General features: G+C 43.0%; 1 protein-coding gene across 3 annotated transcripts in view; it reads left to right on the top strand.

Annotated features, from left to right (window-relative positions):
• The window catches only part of KSR2 (kinase suppressor of ras 2), a 508,355-nt gene that overhangs the window by 416,946 nt on the left and 73,569 nt on the right, over window positions 1-17,840 (top strand). For all 3 annotated transcript variants that reach the window (XR_013401510.1, XM_028829955.2, XM_077955340.1), the window contains exon 10: window positions 14,237-14,405. Coding sequence is in view for 2 of the 3 variants with exons in the window: in XM_028829955.2 (XP_028685788.1) it covers window positions 14,237-14,405 (169 nt within the window). In the remaining variant the exon portion in view is untranslated. The remainder of the gene's footprint in view (window positions 1-14,236; window positions 14,406-17,840) is intronic.

Here is a 17,840-nt window from a genome sequence, read left to right as displayed (position 1 = left end):
TTGATCTGCTGATGGGACTGTACCAAATCTATCCCAGGGGTTTGCCCAGCTTCACAGTAGGAAGCAAAGGTTGCACCCACCAGCAGGTGATTTCCCAAGCATCTCAAAGCTTTCATGCATTATGTCGAAGGTAGATGTCTTAGTCCATTTGCATTGCTATAAAGGAATATCTGAGGCTGGGTAATTTATAAAGAAAAATGTTTATTTGGCTCACAGTTCTGCAGTCTGTACAAGAAGCCTGACACCAGCATCTGCTTCTGGGGAAGCCACAGGCTGTTTCTACTCATGTTGGACAGTGAAGGGAAGCAGGCATCACAAGGCGAAAGGAAGGAAGGAAACGCGTGTGCGAGAGAGAGAAGGAGGGAGAGGGAGAGAGAGAGAGGGAGAGAGAAGAGGGGAGGTGAGAGGAGAAGAGGGGAGGGAGGGGAGGGAAGGCAAGGGGAGAGAGGTGCCAGGCTCTTTTAAACAGCCAGCTCTAGTAGGAATTAATAGGATGAGAACTCACTCATTACTGCAAAAAAAAAAAAAAAGAGACCAAACTCTTCATGAGGGATCCACCCCTGTGACCCAAGCACCTCCCACTAGGCCCTACCTCCAACATTGGGTTCAAATTTCAACATGAGATTTGGAGGAGACAAATATCCAAACTATATCAGTGGAAAAAGCGCATTAGCCCAAGGATCAGGAGGGCACTGACCTGTCTTCAGGTCCTAGAGGAACATCGTGATAGCCGAGTCACTATTCATTGGCAATGCACAGAGAGAGGATTGCCCCCTTCCCAATCCATTTCCCACACATCAGCTAGAGTGATACTTAGTGAATGCAATTTGAATGATGCCATGCCCTGCTTAAAAACCATCCAATAGCTTTCTATTGCATCTAGAAAACAAATCAGACTCTACTGCAGCCTGAAAGGCCATGTATCATTTGGTCCCTCCTCTATCTCTGACCTCTCCTTCCATGTCTCCCCACAAAGCTCATGTGTCCCCTTTCTCTTGAGCTATCTCCCCCGCCATTTCTATCTCGAAGCCGTTTACCATCTGGCTCCTTGTGGCATCATTTCAGCAGTTGAGTGAAGCTGGCTTCTGGAATCAGGCAAACCTGGCAGCCAGCCAGGGCTTCCTCTGCTTATTAGCTGTGGGACTGAACAAGTAACTTAATCTCTCTGAGCCTCAGTTTTCCTGTATGTAAAATGGGGGTGTTCCAGTTATCTACTGCAGCACAACAAACCACCCAAACTTAGTGGCATATGACAATCATCCTTTTATTATACTCACAGAATCTGTAGGTCAGGAATTAGGACAGAGAGCAGAGGGAGTGGTTTGTCTCTGCTCCATGATGGGAATCAACTGGGAAGACTCACACAGATAAGGGCTGGAGTCATCTAAAACAGGGATTGACAAACTATGGCCCACAGGCCAAATCCAGCCCACCACCTACTTTCGTAAATAAAATTTTATTGAAACACAGTCATACCCATATTTCTGTGGCTGCTTTTGTGCTATAATGTCAGAGTTGAGTAGTCATGACAGAGACTGCATGGCCTGCAAAGCCTAAATTATTTACTGTCAGAATCTTTACAGAAAAGGTTTTTTGACCCCTGATTCAGAGGCTCTTTCACTCCATGCCTGGTACCTGGGCTGGGTTGAGTCGAAGCATGGGTTCAGCAGAGTTGTCAACTAGAGCACCTGTATATGGACTTGCTGTAATGCTTGGGTGTCCTCACAATATGGCTGCCTCAGGGTAGTTGGGCTTCTTACATGGCAGCTCATGGCTCAAAGAGCAAATGAATTAGCAAACAGGTGGAACTTTGACAGTGTCACTTCTGCTACTCTTTACTGATGGAAACAGTCACAAGCCTGCTCAGATTCAAAGGGAAGAAACACAGACCTCAACTCTTAGTGGGAAGAGTCCACAGATTTGTAGTCATATTTTAAACTGCCCATGGCAGGCAATAAGAACACCAACCTCAGACAGTTGTTATGAGGATGGAATTCAATAATCAACATTTAAATGCACTCAGTGTACTTACTGGCCCACAGTTAATATCCAGGAGATTCTAGCTATTATTATCAGCTTAAATTTAGGGGCCTTTGATCAAAACGTCAGGCTGGGTCCACTTTTCCTTTGTTATTCACAAAAGATACAGGTCTTTAGGAGAGGGGATCCCCACTGCTGGGAGGGCTGAGTAAGTTCAAATAGCGAGGCTTCTGGGAACTATAGTAACTGTGCATCCCTTATAACCCATTCTTTCCTTTGTGACATTTTGAGGGGTGAGGAGCTCAGAACCACCTTGAGACCTTTCTCTCTGGCTTTACAGGCACCATGAGCCTCTTGGTGTCAGATGAGACTGAAACATAGGTCAGATAGATCAGTGACTGTGACATTGTTCTGCTTGTCTGCCAGCAGGAGAATTTGATAAGGGAAATAAATTAACCTCTATTAAGAAAGCAGCTTTGACATGAAGGTGGACAGGATCTATCATAGGGCTGGGTTATTTTTTCCCCTCTTTCCCTTCTTGCTGGCTTCACACAGATTCTTCTTGTCAGGCAATGACGTGGTTAGTGCAATAAGTTTCTGAGCCAATTTGGTCTGAAGATTTTTTTTCACTGCTCTTTTTCTTGTCTCCTGTCTAGTTCAGTCAATCCAGTTCACAAAGGCCCTGCTTTTTCACCTAGCACAGTGGTTAGAGTGTAGATTTTGGAGTCAGGAAGTCTGGGCTTGCAACTCAGGTCTTTAACTTGCTGTGTGATTGTGGGCCAGTTATCTCAAGATCTGTCTGCCTTAGTTTTCCTTTATGTAAAATAGGCATAATAGGAGGTATTATTGGGGTTGCAGACAGGATTCGATGTATGATATGTATAAAGGATTTTAGTCCAATGCTGAGTACTCAAGGCATGGAAATAGCTTGATGATGACAAAGACAGAGAAAGAGGAGAAGGAAGAGGCAGGAGGAACAGGAAGGGGGAAGGAGGAGGAAAGGAAGCAGGAAGAGGAAGAGAAGGAGAAAGAAGGAGGAAGAAGAGGAAGACAGAGTGGGGTGGATGAGGAGAATGGAGGAGAGGGAAGGAGGAGAAGCAGCAGCAGTAGCATCTGCCAATTCCTTATGGGACCAATCTACAACCCTTGTACTTGCACATCAAGGCATCAAAACTACCATCTGCAGTAGTGGCAGAGGCTGAATCTCTGCCTGCTGTATTCAAGCTGTTTGAAGTGCCTGCATGCTGGCTTACTTTTGTTGGTTGGTTGCAAGGTACAGAGACCTGCCTAGGCTGGCTCTGCAAAATGAGTTGTCTTTTGTAAAGGGTGGACATGGGGCAATTCAGAGAAAGGGAAATCATCATTTAGGATCTGGACCTTATGAAACTAGACATGGAGGACAGTCTTGAGCTCAATCCAGCTCCTTGGACCCAAAGCAAGCCCATGGGCCATTATTTTGGTCTTCCATCATGTCCCTGACTTAGCTACTCTTTGTGGGTCTGCTCTGATGTGTTGTTACTGTTGGCTGGTTTCTTCATCTTCTACTTTTGTCTTTCTTTCCTTTATCATTGCTTCTGCCTCCATATAGTTCATACTCCTTATGACCTTTGGCTTCTTTGTTTTCTGGCCTGTTGTGGCTCCCCTGTTCTCTTTGAACCTCATCTTATCTCAGCCTTTGCTCCTAATGCTCTTCTTCCTAATGGCGTATCTCATTATTCCATCCCATATTATAGGTCACTGGTCAGCTGCCATTATGCTCTGGCCTATGGTCCTGTGTTGGGAGTGGGCTATGGAGGTCACAAGACAGGTGTGTCTGTTTAGGACAGTCCATTGAACCAAGGCTGTTGGGTTGGAGGGTGAGGACAGTTTCCTTAGAAAGTTTCCATGGGAGAACAGTGACCATCACCACCATGTCCAAATCAGTGCTCAGCTGAGTGAAGTGGAAACCTGGTGATGAACGTGCTTCTATTTGAGTTCCAGAGTCAGATGTGAATTTCTTATTACTTGGCACAACCTTGTGTTTTTGCTTCTGGGCCAGGACTTGGGACCTGGGCCACTAATGCTCTGTGTGACTCCAGGAGGAGTCCATTCCTCCTACCTTAGAGTCTCAGCATCACCTCCTACAGAATGAAGTGGTTGGACTGGACGGTCTCTGATGGATGTTTCCAGCTCTCATCTATGTTCAGAAAGAGGAATTATGCCATTAGCCTTTCCCTGCATGATCTGGTAGAGTTTAATAAGTTTCCTTCTGATGGAACACAACCGCCAGCTGCTGGTCCTATTCAGACACAGATCTGAGTCTGACCTGCAGAAGATATTTTCCCGCCTGTTGTAACAATTCTGCCAGGAGAAGTAAGTACTATATGTATTAATGAGTCTGTCCTCAAAGAGGTAGAGATACATCCTTCCACCATAAAGACAATTTTCTCTCCCTCTCTCCCTCTTTCCCTCTATCCTTTCTTCCTTTCAATTGCTTAATTCATTCATTCATTCATATAACATTGATTAGTTACCTCCTCTGTTTTTGTTTCTTGCTTAGTTTTACAGATTCCAAGATGAATAAGTAACAGTCTAGTGGGAGGAAATAGATCCTCCTCTATCCGTCTCTCCTTTTCATCCATACAACCCTTCCTCTTTTCATTTCTTCCTTTCTTTTTTCCTTCATCCAGCACACATTTATTGAGTAGTGGCCACCATGTGACTGTGTGACTGGCACATTGCTAAGTGCTGATGCATATAACATATTCCCTGTTCTCGAGGAGTGCCTAGTCTAGAGGATGAGACAGATAAGCTGACAAATGTCCATGCAGAAGCACAAACCTATATGGTGTTTTTTTTTTAAAGTTAGACAATGACCATCTTTTTGCAGAGCATCTATGGAAACTTCTTGAAATTTGCCAGCAAGTTCAAAGAGCAAGGCTTGGGAGGGTGGGTAGATGCCTTTCTTTTCCTCGTATAATATAATTGGCCCCCAACTTTCTTGAAAAACCTCACCTGCCCCCTGGGCTGAGTGGGAGCTTCTCTCTATATCATAGTCATAAATGATAAATGTTTGCTCCACATGTCACTGACATATTATTCCTTACACCAGTATGTCCATTGTTATGGAAATGCAATTACCGTTAGACAAGATAGAGTGAGAAGGCTTCCTGATGCCTTTCTACTAATGTTGGATCAGAGTTACTTTCAAGGTGGTCTTGCCTGGCAGGTGGTTAGAATGAACTAGAGCACAGTCTTGCCTAGAATAGTAAGACTATGTCCAAGTGGTCAGATATTCCCTGCCTTCTATTGGGACTCACATTTATTTCTCCCACGCAGGATTAGAGATCAAACTGGAGAGATCTGTTATTCCAAGGAAAATTCTATAGCTTGGGAATGTTAATTGTCCATGGGACCAATATTCATTTCTCTGTCTACACAATCATAGTTGAGTCTCCCTTTCTTGGAGACTCTCTGGAGTGAGTCTAGTTTCTCCCTCCAGAGATAACACCTAACTTGCAGGTTTGCTGCCAGGATTAAATGAACTAACAATATTAGTTACTCTGCTTCCAGGAAGATGGAGTAATTTTACTTTTCCGTATTCCTCCCACTAAGTACAGTGGACCCTTGAACAATATGGGGGTGAGGGATGCCAACCCCACCCCCACAGTTGAAAATCCACATATAACTGTTGATGCCCCAAAAACATAACTACTAATAGCCCACTGTTGATCAGAAGCCTTACCAATAACACAGAGTTTATTAACATGTATTTTGTATGTTCTATGTCTTATATGTTATATTCTTACAATAAAGTAAGCTAAAGAAAAGAAAATGTTACTAAGAAAATTATAAGGAAGAAAATATATGTTTACTATTCATTAAGTGGAAACAGATCACCATAAAGGTCTTCATCCTTGTCGTCTTCATGTTGAGTAGGCTGAGGAAAAGGAGGAAGAGGAGGGGTTGGTCTTGCTGCCTCAGGGGTGGCAGAGGTGGAAGAAAATTCACATATAAGTGGACCAGTGCAATGCAAACCTGTGTTGTTCAAGGGTCAACTGTACAGCTATAAACAAAGGACATTGTATATAAAATAAACATAAGACCACTCTGAAAGAGGGCAAGAAGGAGGCAGACCAGCTAGGGACCCAAGCAATGACACAGTGGCAAGTTCCCTGAGGCCTCTTTTTTTTTTTTTTTTTTTTTTTAAGATGTAGTCTCACTCTGTCACCCAGGCTGGAGTGCAGTGGCGCGATCTTGGTGTACTGCAACCTCTGCCTCCCAGGTTCGAGCGATTGTCCTGCCTCAGCCTCCCAAGTAGCTGGGACTACAGGCACCTGCCACCACACCTGGCTAACTTTTTTTGTATTTTTAGTAGAGACAGGGTTTCACTATGTTGGCCAGGCTGGTCTTGAACTCCTGACCTTGTGATCCACCTGCCTTGGCCTCCCAAAGTGCTGGGATTACAGGCATGAGCCACCGTGCCTGGCCGTCTGAGACTTCTTTTAGCTCCATGTATCCCAGACTTAGAACTGAAGAAGCTGGCACCCTGGATGTGTCAATGGGTTAAAAACAATAAAAGCCCCAACAAAAGCCTGCCCCATCTAGTCGAAGGCCCAGGAAAGGGACAGCTTAGCAAGAAAACTTTTACCCAATAACCAACCAAACGCCACAGCCAAACACCACAGCAAAATCTGTTGCCCTACCCACCCATAACAGCAAAGATCAAGTAGGGAATCTAGACTCCCATCCTTGTCAAGCTGAACCCTGGCATCCCAATCCTTCTGCCAGGCTGGTGTTAGAGAAGGCTGAATAGGGACTGTCGTCCCTGCTGGTGGGAGTGAACACCCCCCTCACCCAGCAATCATGCAGCACTCCTTCCCACACCTGCTGAGGGAGGATTCGAGGAGACCTAGTGAAGAGTCAGAGCTTTTGCCACCACCATCATTAACAAGTCTGCTCCCTGCTTTTTAACATTCTTACCCCTCCCAGCAAGAGTGGTATCAGCGAAGGTTTATGGGGGAGCTGGATTTCTACCTCTGCCCAGCAATAATGAGAAACTCCTCCCCTCTTCAGGGGCTAACAGAAGCTGAATGGAGAACTTAGACTTCTACCCATCCCTGGCAATAGCAAGGCAGTACCTCCCCTTTCTCTGCTAGAGCAATGTCACAGGAATCCAGCAAAAACAAGAAGTTTAAATAAGATTCAGAGTCTCACAACATAATACTCACGTGTTCACGCTTCAATTGAAAATTACTTGTCGTAGCAAGAAGCAGAAAGATCTCAAGCTGAATAGAAAAAGAAAGACAATCAATAGAAGCCAATGCTGAGATGACTGGGATTTTAGAATTATCTGATGACACTTTTAAAGCATTCATTATAAAAATACTTCAATAAGCAATTATGAACATTCTTGAGACTAATGAAAACATAAGAAGTCCCTGAAAAGAAACAGAAAGTGTCAGCAAAGAATCGGAAGATAAAAAGAAGAAGCATTTAGAAAATTTAGAACATACAATTAGAAAATATAATAACCAGATAAAAAATTCAGTAGATGGACTGAATAACAAGATGGATGGGGCAGAGGAAAGAATTTGTGAACTTTAAGATAGAGTGATAGACATTACACAGTCTGGATAACAGAGAGAAAATGGCCTGAGCAGAGTAGCAAGGACCCCTGGGGATTATAATAAAAAATCTAACATTGGTGTCATTGGTGTCCTGGAAAGAGAGAAGAGGAGAAAGAGGATAGAGCTGAAAATGTTCTTAAAGACATGATGGTTGAAAACTTCCCAAACTGGGCAAAAGACATAAACTTACAGATTAAAGAATCTCAGAAAACACCAAAGAAGATCAACTCAAAGAAATCCATGCTAAGATATGTCATGTCAAACTTCTGAAAACTGAAGACAGACAAAAGCATCTTGAAAGCAACAACAGAGGAACAATACTTTACCTATGGGAGAAACCATTCAAATGACAACAAATTTCTCATCAGAACCCATGGAGGCCAGAAGAAAGTGGCACAGCATTTTTTCACGTGCTGAAAGAAAAGTTTTCAATTCAGAATTCCATGCATAGTGAAAATGTTCTTCAAAAATGAAAGAGAAATCAAGACATTGTCAGATGAAGGAAAACTATTTGTGATAAGTATATCTATCCTGAAAGAATAACTGAAAAGTATTTTCTAAACAGAAAAGAAGTAATAAAGAACCTTGGAAAATCAGGAAACAATAAAAAGTGTACAAATACTAGTAGATACGATAGTACATATACCTTCTCTTCTTAAATTTTCTAAATTATGCTTGAGAGTTGAAGCAAAAATTATAACACTTTCTGATGTGGTTCTATATATATGTACAGGAAATATTTAAGACAATTATTAAAGGGGGAGGGTAAGGACATAAAGAAACATTTCACTCAAACTAGTAAAATGTCAACACCAGTAGACTGCAATAAGTTATGCGTATATAATATAATACCTACAGCAGCCATTTAAAAAGCTATAGGAAGAGATACACTCAAAAATACTCTAGCTATGTCAAGATGAAATTCTAAAAAATGTTTAACTCACAGGAAGGCAGGAAAAATAAAACAGAAATTAAAAATGAAATTGATGAGCCTGTAGCGTGACCAACAAAGAGAAAACTCTGATTACAATTATCAGGAATGAGAGGGGACATCTCTACAGACTCTGCAGTCATCAAATGGACAAAAAGAGAATATACAAACAATGCTACACATATACATTTTTTAGCTTAAATGAAATAAGCCAATTTCTTGAAAATCACAAACTTCCACAACTCACCCAATATGAAATGTATAATTTGCATAGCCCTGTAAACATTAAGGAAACTGAATTTGTAATTTTAAAACTATCTTACTCCAAAAAAAGAAATCTCCAGATGGTGTCACCGGAGAATACTACCAAATGTCTAAAGAAGAATTAACACCAACTGTACACAATCTCTTCCAAAAAATAGAAGAGTATACTTTCCAATTCATGATATATGCCAATATTACCCTGATTTGAAAGCCAAAGTACAGAAAAGGAAAACTACAGACTAATATTCTTCATTAATATAGATGTGAAAATTCTTAACAAAATATTTAGAAAATAGAGGTCAGCAATATATACAAGTGGAGTTTATTCCAGGGATAACAGACTGGTTCAGTATCTGAAAAATCAATTAACATAATTCGCCATATTAACAAGCTAAGAATAAAAAATAACATGGTTATATCAATTGATACAAAAAATTGTTTGACCAAATTCAACAACCATTCATGGTAAAAGAAACCAGAAAAGTAAAAATGAGGAAATTCCTCAACTTGATAAAAGCACCTAAAATAATACTACAGCTAACATACTTAGTGATGAAAAACTAAATGTTTTCCTCTACAACTGGGAACAAGCTAGGACATCCACTCTCACCATTCTTATTCAACACAGTGCTAGAAGTTCTGACCAATGCATTAAGGCAAGAAAAGGAAACAAGACGTGCAGATAGGAAAGGGGGAAATAAAAATGTCCTTATTTGCAAATGACATCATCATCTATGTAGAGAATCCCAAAGAAAATACAAAAGTCCCAAAGAATATATTTTTTAAAAAGTTCTTAGAACTAATTAGTGAATTCAGCAAGGTCACAGAATACATGATCAATACAAATTAGTTATATTTCTTTTTTTTTTTTTTTTTTTTTTTGAGATGGAGTCTCGCTCTGTCACCCAGGTTGGAGTGCAGTGGTATGATCTCAGCTCACTGCAACCTCTGCCTCCCAGGTTCAAGCGATTCTTCTGTCTCAGCCTCCAAACTAGCTGGGACTACAGGTGTGTGCCACTGCACCTGGCTAATTTTTGTATTTTTCATAGAGATGGGGTTTGACTATATTGGCCAGGCTGGTCTTGAACTCCTGACCTTGTGATCTGCCCATCTCAGCCTCCCAAAGTGCTGGGATTACAGGTGCGAGCCACCGTGCCCAGCCCAAATCAGTTATATTTACTATACACTAGCAATTAACATATGGAAACTAAATTAGAAACATGCCATCTACAATTGCTGAACAAAATGGAAACACTTTGGTGTATATCTGATAAAACATGTATAGGGCTTGTACACTGAAAGCTACAAAATGCTGGTGAAAGGAAACACAGATCAAAAGAAATGGAGACAGATACCACTGTGGGTCTGACTGTATTCCCTACAAGGATATGCTAAAGTTGTAACCTCCAGGACCTGTGAATGTGATCTTTGGAAACAGGAACTTTGCAGATATAATCAAGTTTAGATGAGGGTGTACTGGAAGGATGGTTCCTTAATCCAATATGACTTTCGGCCTTATAAGAAGAGGAGAAGAGAAACAGAGACACACAGGGAGAGCACCATGTGACAACAAAGGCAGAGATTAGAGTGATGCAGCTGCAATCCAAGTAATGACAAGGATTGCTGGCCACCACCAGAAGGTAGGAAGAGGCAAACAAGGATTCTACCTAAAGTCTCAGAGGGATCCTGACACACGGCCTTGCCAATACTTTGACTTGGGACTTTTGGCCTCCAAAACTGTGAGAGAATAAATTTCTGTTGTTTTAACCCACTCAGTTTATAGTACTTTGTTATAACAGCTCTAGGAAACTGATACCCATACCATGTTCATGGATTGGAAGATTCAACATAGTTAAGAAGTCAGTTCTCCTCAAAATTCATATATAGGTTTAGCACAATTTATATCAAGATCCGAGAAAGATTATTTTTTATGAGTAAAGACATGATTATTCTAAAAGTTATGTGAAAAGGCAAAGGAACTAGAATATCTGCAATAGCTTTATTCTTTTGAAAAATAATGAAGTGAGAGGAATCAGTCTACCTGATCTCAAGACTTCTTATATAGATACAGTCATCAAGACCAAAGTGGATATACAGATGGCAAGTAAGCACATGAAAAGAAGTTCAATATTATTAGCCATTAGGAAATGCAAATCAAAGCACAATGAGGTATCACTACACTCCAATTAGAAAGGCTAAAATAACAAATAGTGATAACACCAAACACTGGCTAAGATGCAGAGAAATATCAGTCATTCCTACATTGCTGGTGTAAATGGTGCAGCCACTCTAGAGAACAGTTTTTGCATTTCCTTTTAAAACTAAACATGTTATTACTATATTATCCAGAAACTACACTTCTGAGCATTTATTCCAGAGAAATAAAAACATATGTTAACATAAATCCTGTAAAGAAATGTTTATAGCAGCTTTATCCACAATAGCGAAAAATAGAAAACAACTTACATGTCCTTCAGTGGGTAAATGGTTACACAAACTCTGATATATCCATATCATAGAGTACTACTCAGCAATCAAAAGGAAGAAACTCAGCAATTGAAAGGAAGAAACTATTAATACATGCAACAACTTGGATGAATTTATAATTATTCTGAGTGAAAAAATGCAGTCTGAAAAGGTTACATACTGTATGATTCAATTTATAAAACAGTGAAATTATAAAATTATAGAAACTGAGAGTAGAGCTGGGCACCAGGGTGTACAACTCTAATCCCAGCTACTTGGGATTGAGGTTGAGGCAGTGGGATTGCTTGAGCCCGGGAGTTTGAGACCAGCCTGGGTAATGTAGCAAGGCTCTATCTCAAAAAAAAAAAAAAAAAAAAACCCACATACAACTAGTGTTTATTATACTAAATAACACTATTTAGTATAACATTATTCTCCACAGATGTGGAGAATAGATTAGAGGTGCCAGGGGTTAAATATGGGGAGAGGATGGTGAGGAGAGAGCAGGAAATGGGTATGGCTATAAATGGGCAACATGAGGGATCTTGGTTTTGATGGATCTGTTCTGTATCTTGACTGTATCAGTTCAGTATCTGGGCTGTGATATTGTACTATAGTTTCATAAGATGTTATCAGTGGAGAAAACTGAGCAAAGGAAACATAAGATCTCTCTCTTCTTACAACTACATGTGAATCCACAATGATCTCAAAATAAAAAGTTTAATTATAGAAACACACTATCATTAACATAATGGCTACCATTTATTGATGATAAAGCACCTCTACTCAATACAAAGGAGGTAGGTACATACATAACTTGTTTAAACTTCACAACAGACCTACAAGGTGGATGTTCTTAGCCCATGTTAAGGATAAGGAGTTCGAGCGCATTGACCCACACCTGTAATCCCAGCACTTTGGGAGGCCGAGGTGGGAGGGTCAGATCGCATGAGCCCAAGAGTTTGAAACCAGCCTAGGCACCATAGTGGGACCCTGTGTCTACAAAAAAACAGTGTTTTAAAGCTGGGCGTGGTGGTTCATGTTTATGGTCCCAGCTACTCAGGAAGCTGAGATGAGAGGATCGCTTGAACCCAGGAGGCTGAGGCTACAGTGAGCCGTGATCATGCCATTACCCTCCAGCCCAGGCCACAGAATGAGACCACATCTAAAAAAAACAAACAAACAAAAAAAATGGGATAAAGAGAGACTCACTGACCCAGAAGCAGTGTGGATCTAGTGGCAGTAGAGTATGCTTTGGGAGGGTGAAATATACAACCTGGCTGGACACCCAGTAAGCCTGAGTAGACAGAGAATGTCCATTTCCCCTTCTGCCCTTGACCTCCTTTGCTATTGGGTGTTCACCACACCTACTCTTGGAGTTGGCAGATAAGCATACCTGTTGACCACACTAAAGCATCTTTGAGTACCTGGTCCACATGAGTAGTGGACCTCTGAGTAATGGAGGGATCAAGTGACCACGGTCCTGTGGGTGAACAGATGAAGGCTCCCCTGGGAACACTTAGCTCTGCTGGCTTTGAGAGGCAGGAATCCCTTTTATGTCATGTGGAGGTTTGCTGCTTTTGTTCATCTCTTGCCATCTGGTGAAAGCAAAAAGTCCCAAAGAGGTGAAATGCTTTTCAAGCTTTAGGCAGCACCAATCTATCACTTTCCAGGAGAACATGCCTGCAAATACATACAGCTACTGTTCCTCCCTGCCTGCCTCCTTCCCTCCCATGCCTCTATATCAGCTACTGTTCCTCCCTGCCTGCCTCCCTCCCTCCCATTCTTCCACATCATTTGATCTTCATGCAGCCCTGTGCACTTGATGTTATCATTATTCCCATTTTACAGAGGACAAAACTGAGGAATGGAAAGATTAGGCATTTTGCCCAGGATGCACAGAAAAGAGGTGGCTGTGGACTTTGAGTCCAGGTTTTCCTGACTCCAGATCCTGCTGATACTAATTTTCTGGTGCTGCTGTAACAAAAGAATATAAACTGGGTGGCTGAAACAACAGAAATTTATTCTCACACAGTTCTAGAGGCCAGAAATTCAATGTCAAGATGCCAGCAGGGTTGCCTTCTGGAGGCTCTGAAGGACAATCTCTTCCATGCCTCTCTCCCAGTCTCTGGTGGCTCCAGCAACCCTTGGCTTGTGTCTGCATCACTCCAATCTCTCCCTCCATCTTCATGTGACTTCCCTCTCCGTGTGTCTCATTGGATTTAGGACTCACCTGAATCCAGGATGATTCGGATATTTGTCATTGGATTTAGGATATTTGTCATTGGATCTAGGACTCACCCGAATCCGGGATGATCTCATCTCGGGATCCTTACCTTAAATTATGTCTGCAAAGACCCTTAGTTTAAATAAGATCAGATTCAGAGGTCCTGGGTGGACGTCTTTTGTGGGACGCCGTTCAACCCACTACTGTGCTCTTAAGTCCACCCCAGCAGGCCATTCCGAAAATGCACACATGGATTCTTTCTCTCTCCTTGTTTTTGAGCTGGTCTGGCATGAAGAGAGGCAGTGCTGGTTCCAGCTGTGACCCGAGCTAAGATGCTGAAGGCTCCCTCTCACATTCTCTCTGGAGCTGTCAGACTGTTGATTCTTTAATAAACACTTGGGAGGAGAGGTGTTGGTTTGGGAGGGGTACTCTGGACACCTCTGCATGGGGTTTATCAGAATCAAAGAGGCACAGGGTGAGTGGCTGTCACCTGTGTCGTTTTCATTACACGGTCACCTTTCACTCTGGGGTCCAAGCAGTGGACAGGAATTCGACTGCAGAGGCTGTTCCTTCCACAGCTGGATGCAGCCCAGCAGGGCTGATGAAGCAGGAGGGACTTTGGAAGGATCTGGTGGCTGAGGAAAGGGCAAGAGTTGGTGCAGGGGCTGGGGTGGGGGCCTCTCCTGCTCAGCCCACTCTTTCTGCTGTGTCTCTGCTTCCCTGCCTATCCCTGACTCCTACCCTGTTTTCTCTCTGCAGGACCACATCCCTGTCCCTTACCAGCCAGACTCCAGCAGCAACCCCTCCTCCACGACGTCCTCCACGCCCTCCTCGCCAGCACCCCCTCTCCCTCCTAGTGCCACGCCGCCTTCTCCCCTACACCCTTCCCCGCAGTGCACACGGCAGCAGAAGAACTTCAACCTGCCAGGTACCTCCATGCTTGGGGAGATATGGGGTGTGCAGCGTTGGAGGGGCAGAGATTAGGGAGGGGGTGGGTTCACGCCAGAGTCCTGATACAGCAAGTCTCTGCTGGAAGGTGACGGATTGATGACCAGAGAGGGGTAAGGAAGTATGAGGACTGACCCTTATCGTATCCTAAGCAATTACCCTATATCACGTATTTAATCTTTGGAATAGCCACAAGTGAGCATTATCAGCTCCTTTTACAGATGAAGAAACAGAGGCTCAAAGGGGTGCAGGAACTCTTAGAGACTGTGTGTTTTGGCAAGCTACAACCCAGGGTCTTCGCCTAAGTCTAAGTCACAGAAGGGAACCATTGACTCTGGAGCTGACAGTTATCTTATGAGCTAAATTGGTTAAAATTGGAAGCTAGATCCTGTGCTGGAGATCTTAGGGGCACACATCTGAGCAGGGCTGCATACTGAGTCTTAACCCAGATGTGAGGACAGGGCTGTCAATGAACAGTCTGGTCTCCTGGAGTCAAGATCCAGGTCTATCACATTCTTGCTGTGTCTCACGTCTGAAAAGATGTAGTTGGACAAGATGATCTGGAAGGTTCCTCTAGCTCAGGAATTACAAGGCACCTAGGCTGTTGACCAGGGAGTATGCACTGGGCTATGAGATGATAGTAGAGAAGCCACTCATGGGACACTGTGGCTTCTTGACCTTCTTTGTCATTAGACCTAAGAATGGGATATTTTTCTTCCTTCAGGTAGACCAGACCTAAGAATCTCCCCATCTATTCCAGGGTCCAGCCTAGCCCAGTTCCTGTGCTAGGGCCCTAAGAATGCTTCCAACTCAGCCGTATTTGTGGCACTGCAGCTGGCCTCAAGAAGAAGGCTGGTGGGACTGGCATGGCCAGTTGGAACCAGAGTCTACATCTGTGTTGTTCAATATGGTATCCGCTAGCCGTGTGTGGCTATTTACCTTTAAATGAATTAAATATAATTTAAAAATTAGCTTATTGGTTATACTAGCCACATTGCAAGGGCCCAGTAGCCACATGTGGCTGGTGGCTGCCATACTGAATGGCTCAGGTATAGAGCATTTCCATCATCACTGAAAGTTCCCTTGGTTACTCTGGTCTAGCTCCTGATTTCCTCCTGAGTCAACAAGCCTCACACTATGAAAAAAAATCCTAGGTCCTTGGTCGCAGCTCACACCTCTAAGCTTAACCAGGCATGAGTGAATGGCCAGGAGGCAAATGGAGGCCCCGCCCCACACCTGGGCAGCACCCGCATGCAACCATCCATCTGAGGACAAGCCAGTCACAGCACCTGCCCACACTGTTTTGATTTGGGCTACGTCCACAGAGATGGCACATATTTTGAATTCTTGGAACTTTGGGTTTTTTGTTAAGTTCAAGTCTGAATTTAACAGCGTCATATCCGCCTTGTGTGGGGGCCACTCACCTGGCACCCATCAGGGACTGCCGTGTGAGTCACCAGCTGAATCCTCTTAGTAAGTGCCGCTGGTTCATTGCCCGGCATTTCCACAGACAGAAGGGCCCCCACCGCCATCTCCAGGGTTGTTCATTTTTACTTCTTCAGAAAGAGATGAAAGGGAAAAGAAAAGACCCTTAGACTTCCCATGACCACCCACTCTTAGGGGAAGTGGGCCCGATGCTTTCCTGTAGCCACTTCACTCCCTGGAGACACTGACTTCAGGAGTATTTTCTCTCAAATTGTTTGGCACTTGTTTATGGACCAAGGGAAGGGGAAGGGCCCGTTTTATGGGAGAACTGTGCACAAAAGCACCACAACTCTTCTCATCCCTTAAAGAATCTGCTGGCGTCTCCAGACAAGAGACCTGCCTAACCTGGAGTAATCAGGGTGTCCCTTAGCTCCTTCCTTCCCTCAGCCAGAGTCTTCAAGGAGGGGTGCCTGAAAATGTGTTGTTCTAGCATGCCACCTCATTCCCCGCCCCCCCCCCCACTCCATGGCAGGTCATGACAAGGTCCTGGCCCTCTTTGGGGGCTGAGCTAAGGGGTCCTTTGGGTAAAAGCACTTCAGCATGGCAGTTAGAGTGTGGGCTCTGCAGCCAAGCTACTTAAGTTCAAATCTCAGCTTTACCACTTAATGTCTGTGTGATGTTGGGCAAATAACTTGCCTCTCTGGGCCTCAGTGCTCTCATCTGTAAAATGGAGATTGTAATAGTACCCACCTTAGATAATTGTTTTAGAAAGAAATGTCATAATACATGGACAAAGCTTGGCAGAGTGACAGTTTCATTGAAGACCTCAACAAATCTGGGCTCCTTGGATTATTATTAAACACAATAATAATAAAGTACAGTGGCTACCTTTATTTGCATTTCTCATTATCACTGTTAATTAATGTGGGGGCCTAGACAGAATTGTAGAATAAAAGATGAAATCCCAATGTATCTTGCCATAGGGGTATGAACTGAAGTAAACATTTGGGGAAGGTAATTTGATATTTTCTGTTAAAGTTTGTTTTGTTGTTGTTGTTTTGAGATGGAGTCTCGCTCTGTCACCCAGGCTGGAGTGCAGTGGTGCGATCTCAGTTCACTGCAACCTCCACCTCCCGGGTTCGAGCAATTCTCCTGTCTCAGTCTCCTGAGTAGCTGGAACTAAAGGTGCACACCACCACGCCTGGCTAATATTTGTGTTTTTAGTAGAGGCGGGGTTTCACCATATTGGTAAGGCTCGCCTCGAACTCCTGACCTCAGGTGATCCACCCGCCTTGGCCTCCCAAAGTGCTGAGATTACAGGTGTGAGCCACCATGCCCAGCCCTGTTAAAGTTTTAAATGTGCATTTCTTTGACCAGTATATCACTTCTAGGAATGTATATACAGAAACACTTGCACTAGGGTGCAGAGATCTGTGTGTAAGGACTTCATTGTAGCAGTGAAAACTGAAATTAACCCAAATGCCCATCAAGAGTGGGCAGTGAATGGTTGAATACACACATATATCCATATAACCAAATATTCTGCAAACTTTCAAAGGAATATAGTACTCTATGTAGATTTCCTGACATGGAAAGATATCCGTAATGTTTCTCAAGTAGAAAGTAAGTGATTTGCAAAGTCATCAGTATAATATTCTGTTTATTGTAAAATATTTACATACATGTATGTCTGTGTACCAGTGTGTGTATATGTGTTCGCATGTGCACGGTAAAGTCTGGAAGAACTTCATGGCAGCCATTGAGGAGAGGGACTTTATCTCATGCACTTACTTCTACGACGTATATGAGTGTGCATCCATTTTAGAATCGAATAATAAAATTCAGTGCTGAAATGGAAAACAAAATAGAACCTTTGGAAGTACAGTTGGACATACCCTGTGTCTTAGGCAGTTTTAGCAAAACAGCCCCAGGGTCATGAGTACCTGTCCTGTTTGTACAAAGATCTGGCTGGCTGTCCCACTCTTGACTG

The sequence above is a fragment of the Macaca mulatta genome, chromosome 11 (assembly GCF_049350105.2).
Source record: "Macaca mulatta isolate MMU2019108-1 chromosome 11, T2T-MMU8v2.0, whole genome shotgun sequence".
Lineage (NCBI taxonomy): Eukaryota > Metazoa > Chordata > Mammalia > Primates > Cercopithecidae > Macaca > Macaca mulatta.
The sequence above is the reverse complement of the archived record's forward strand: the minus strand, read 5'-3'. Positions and strand labels throughout refer to the sequence as shown.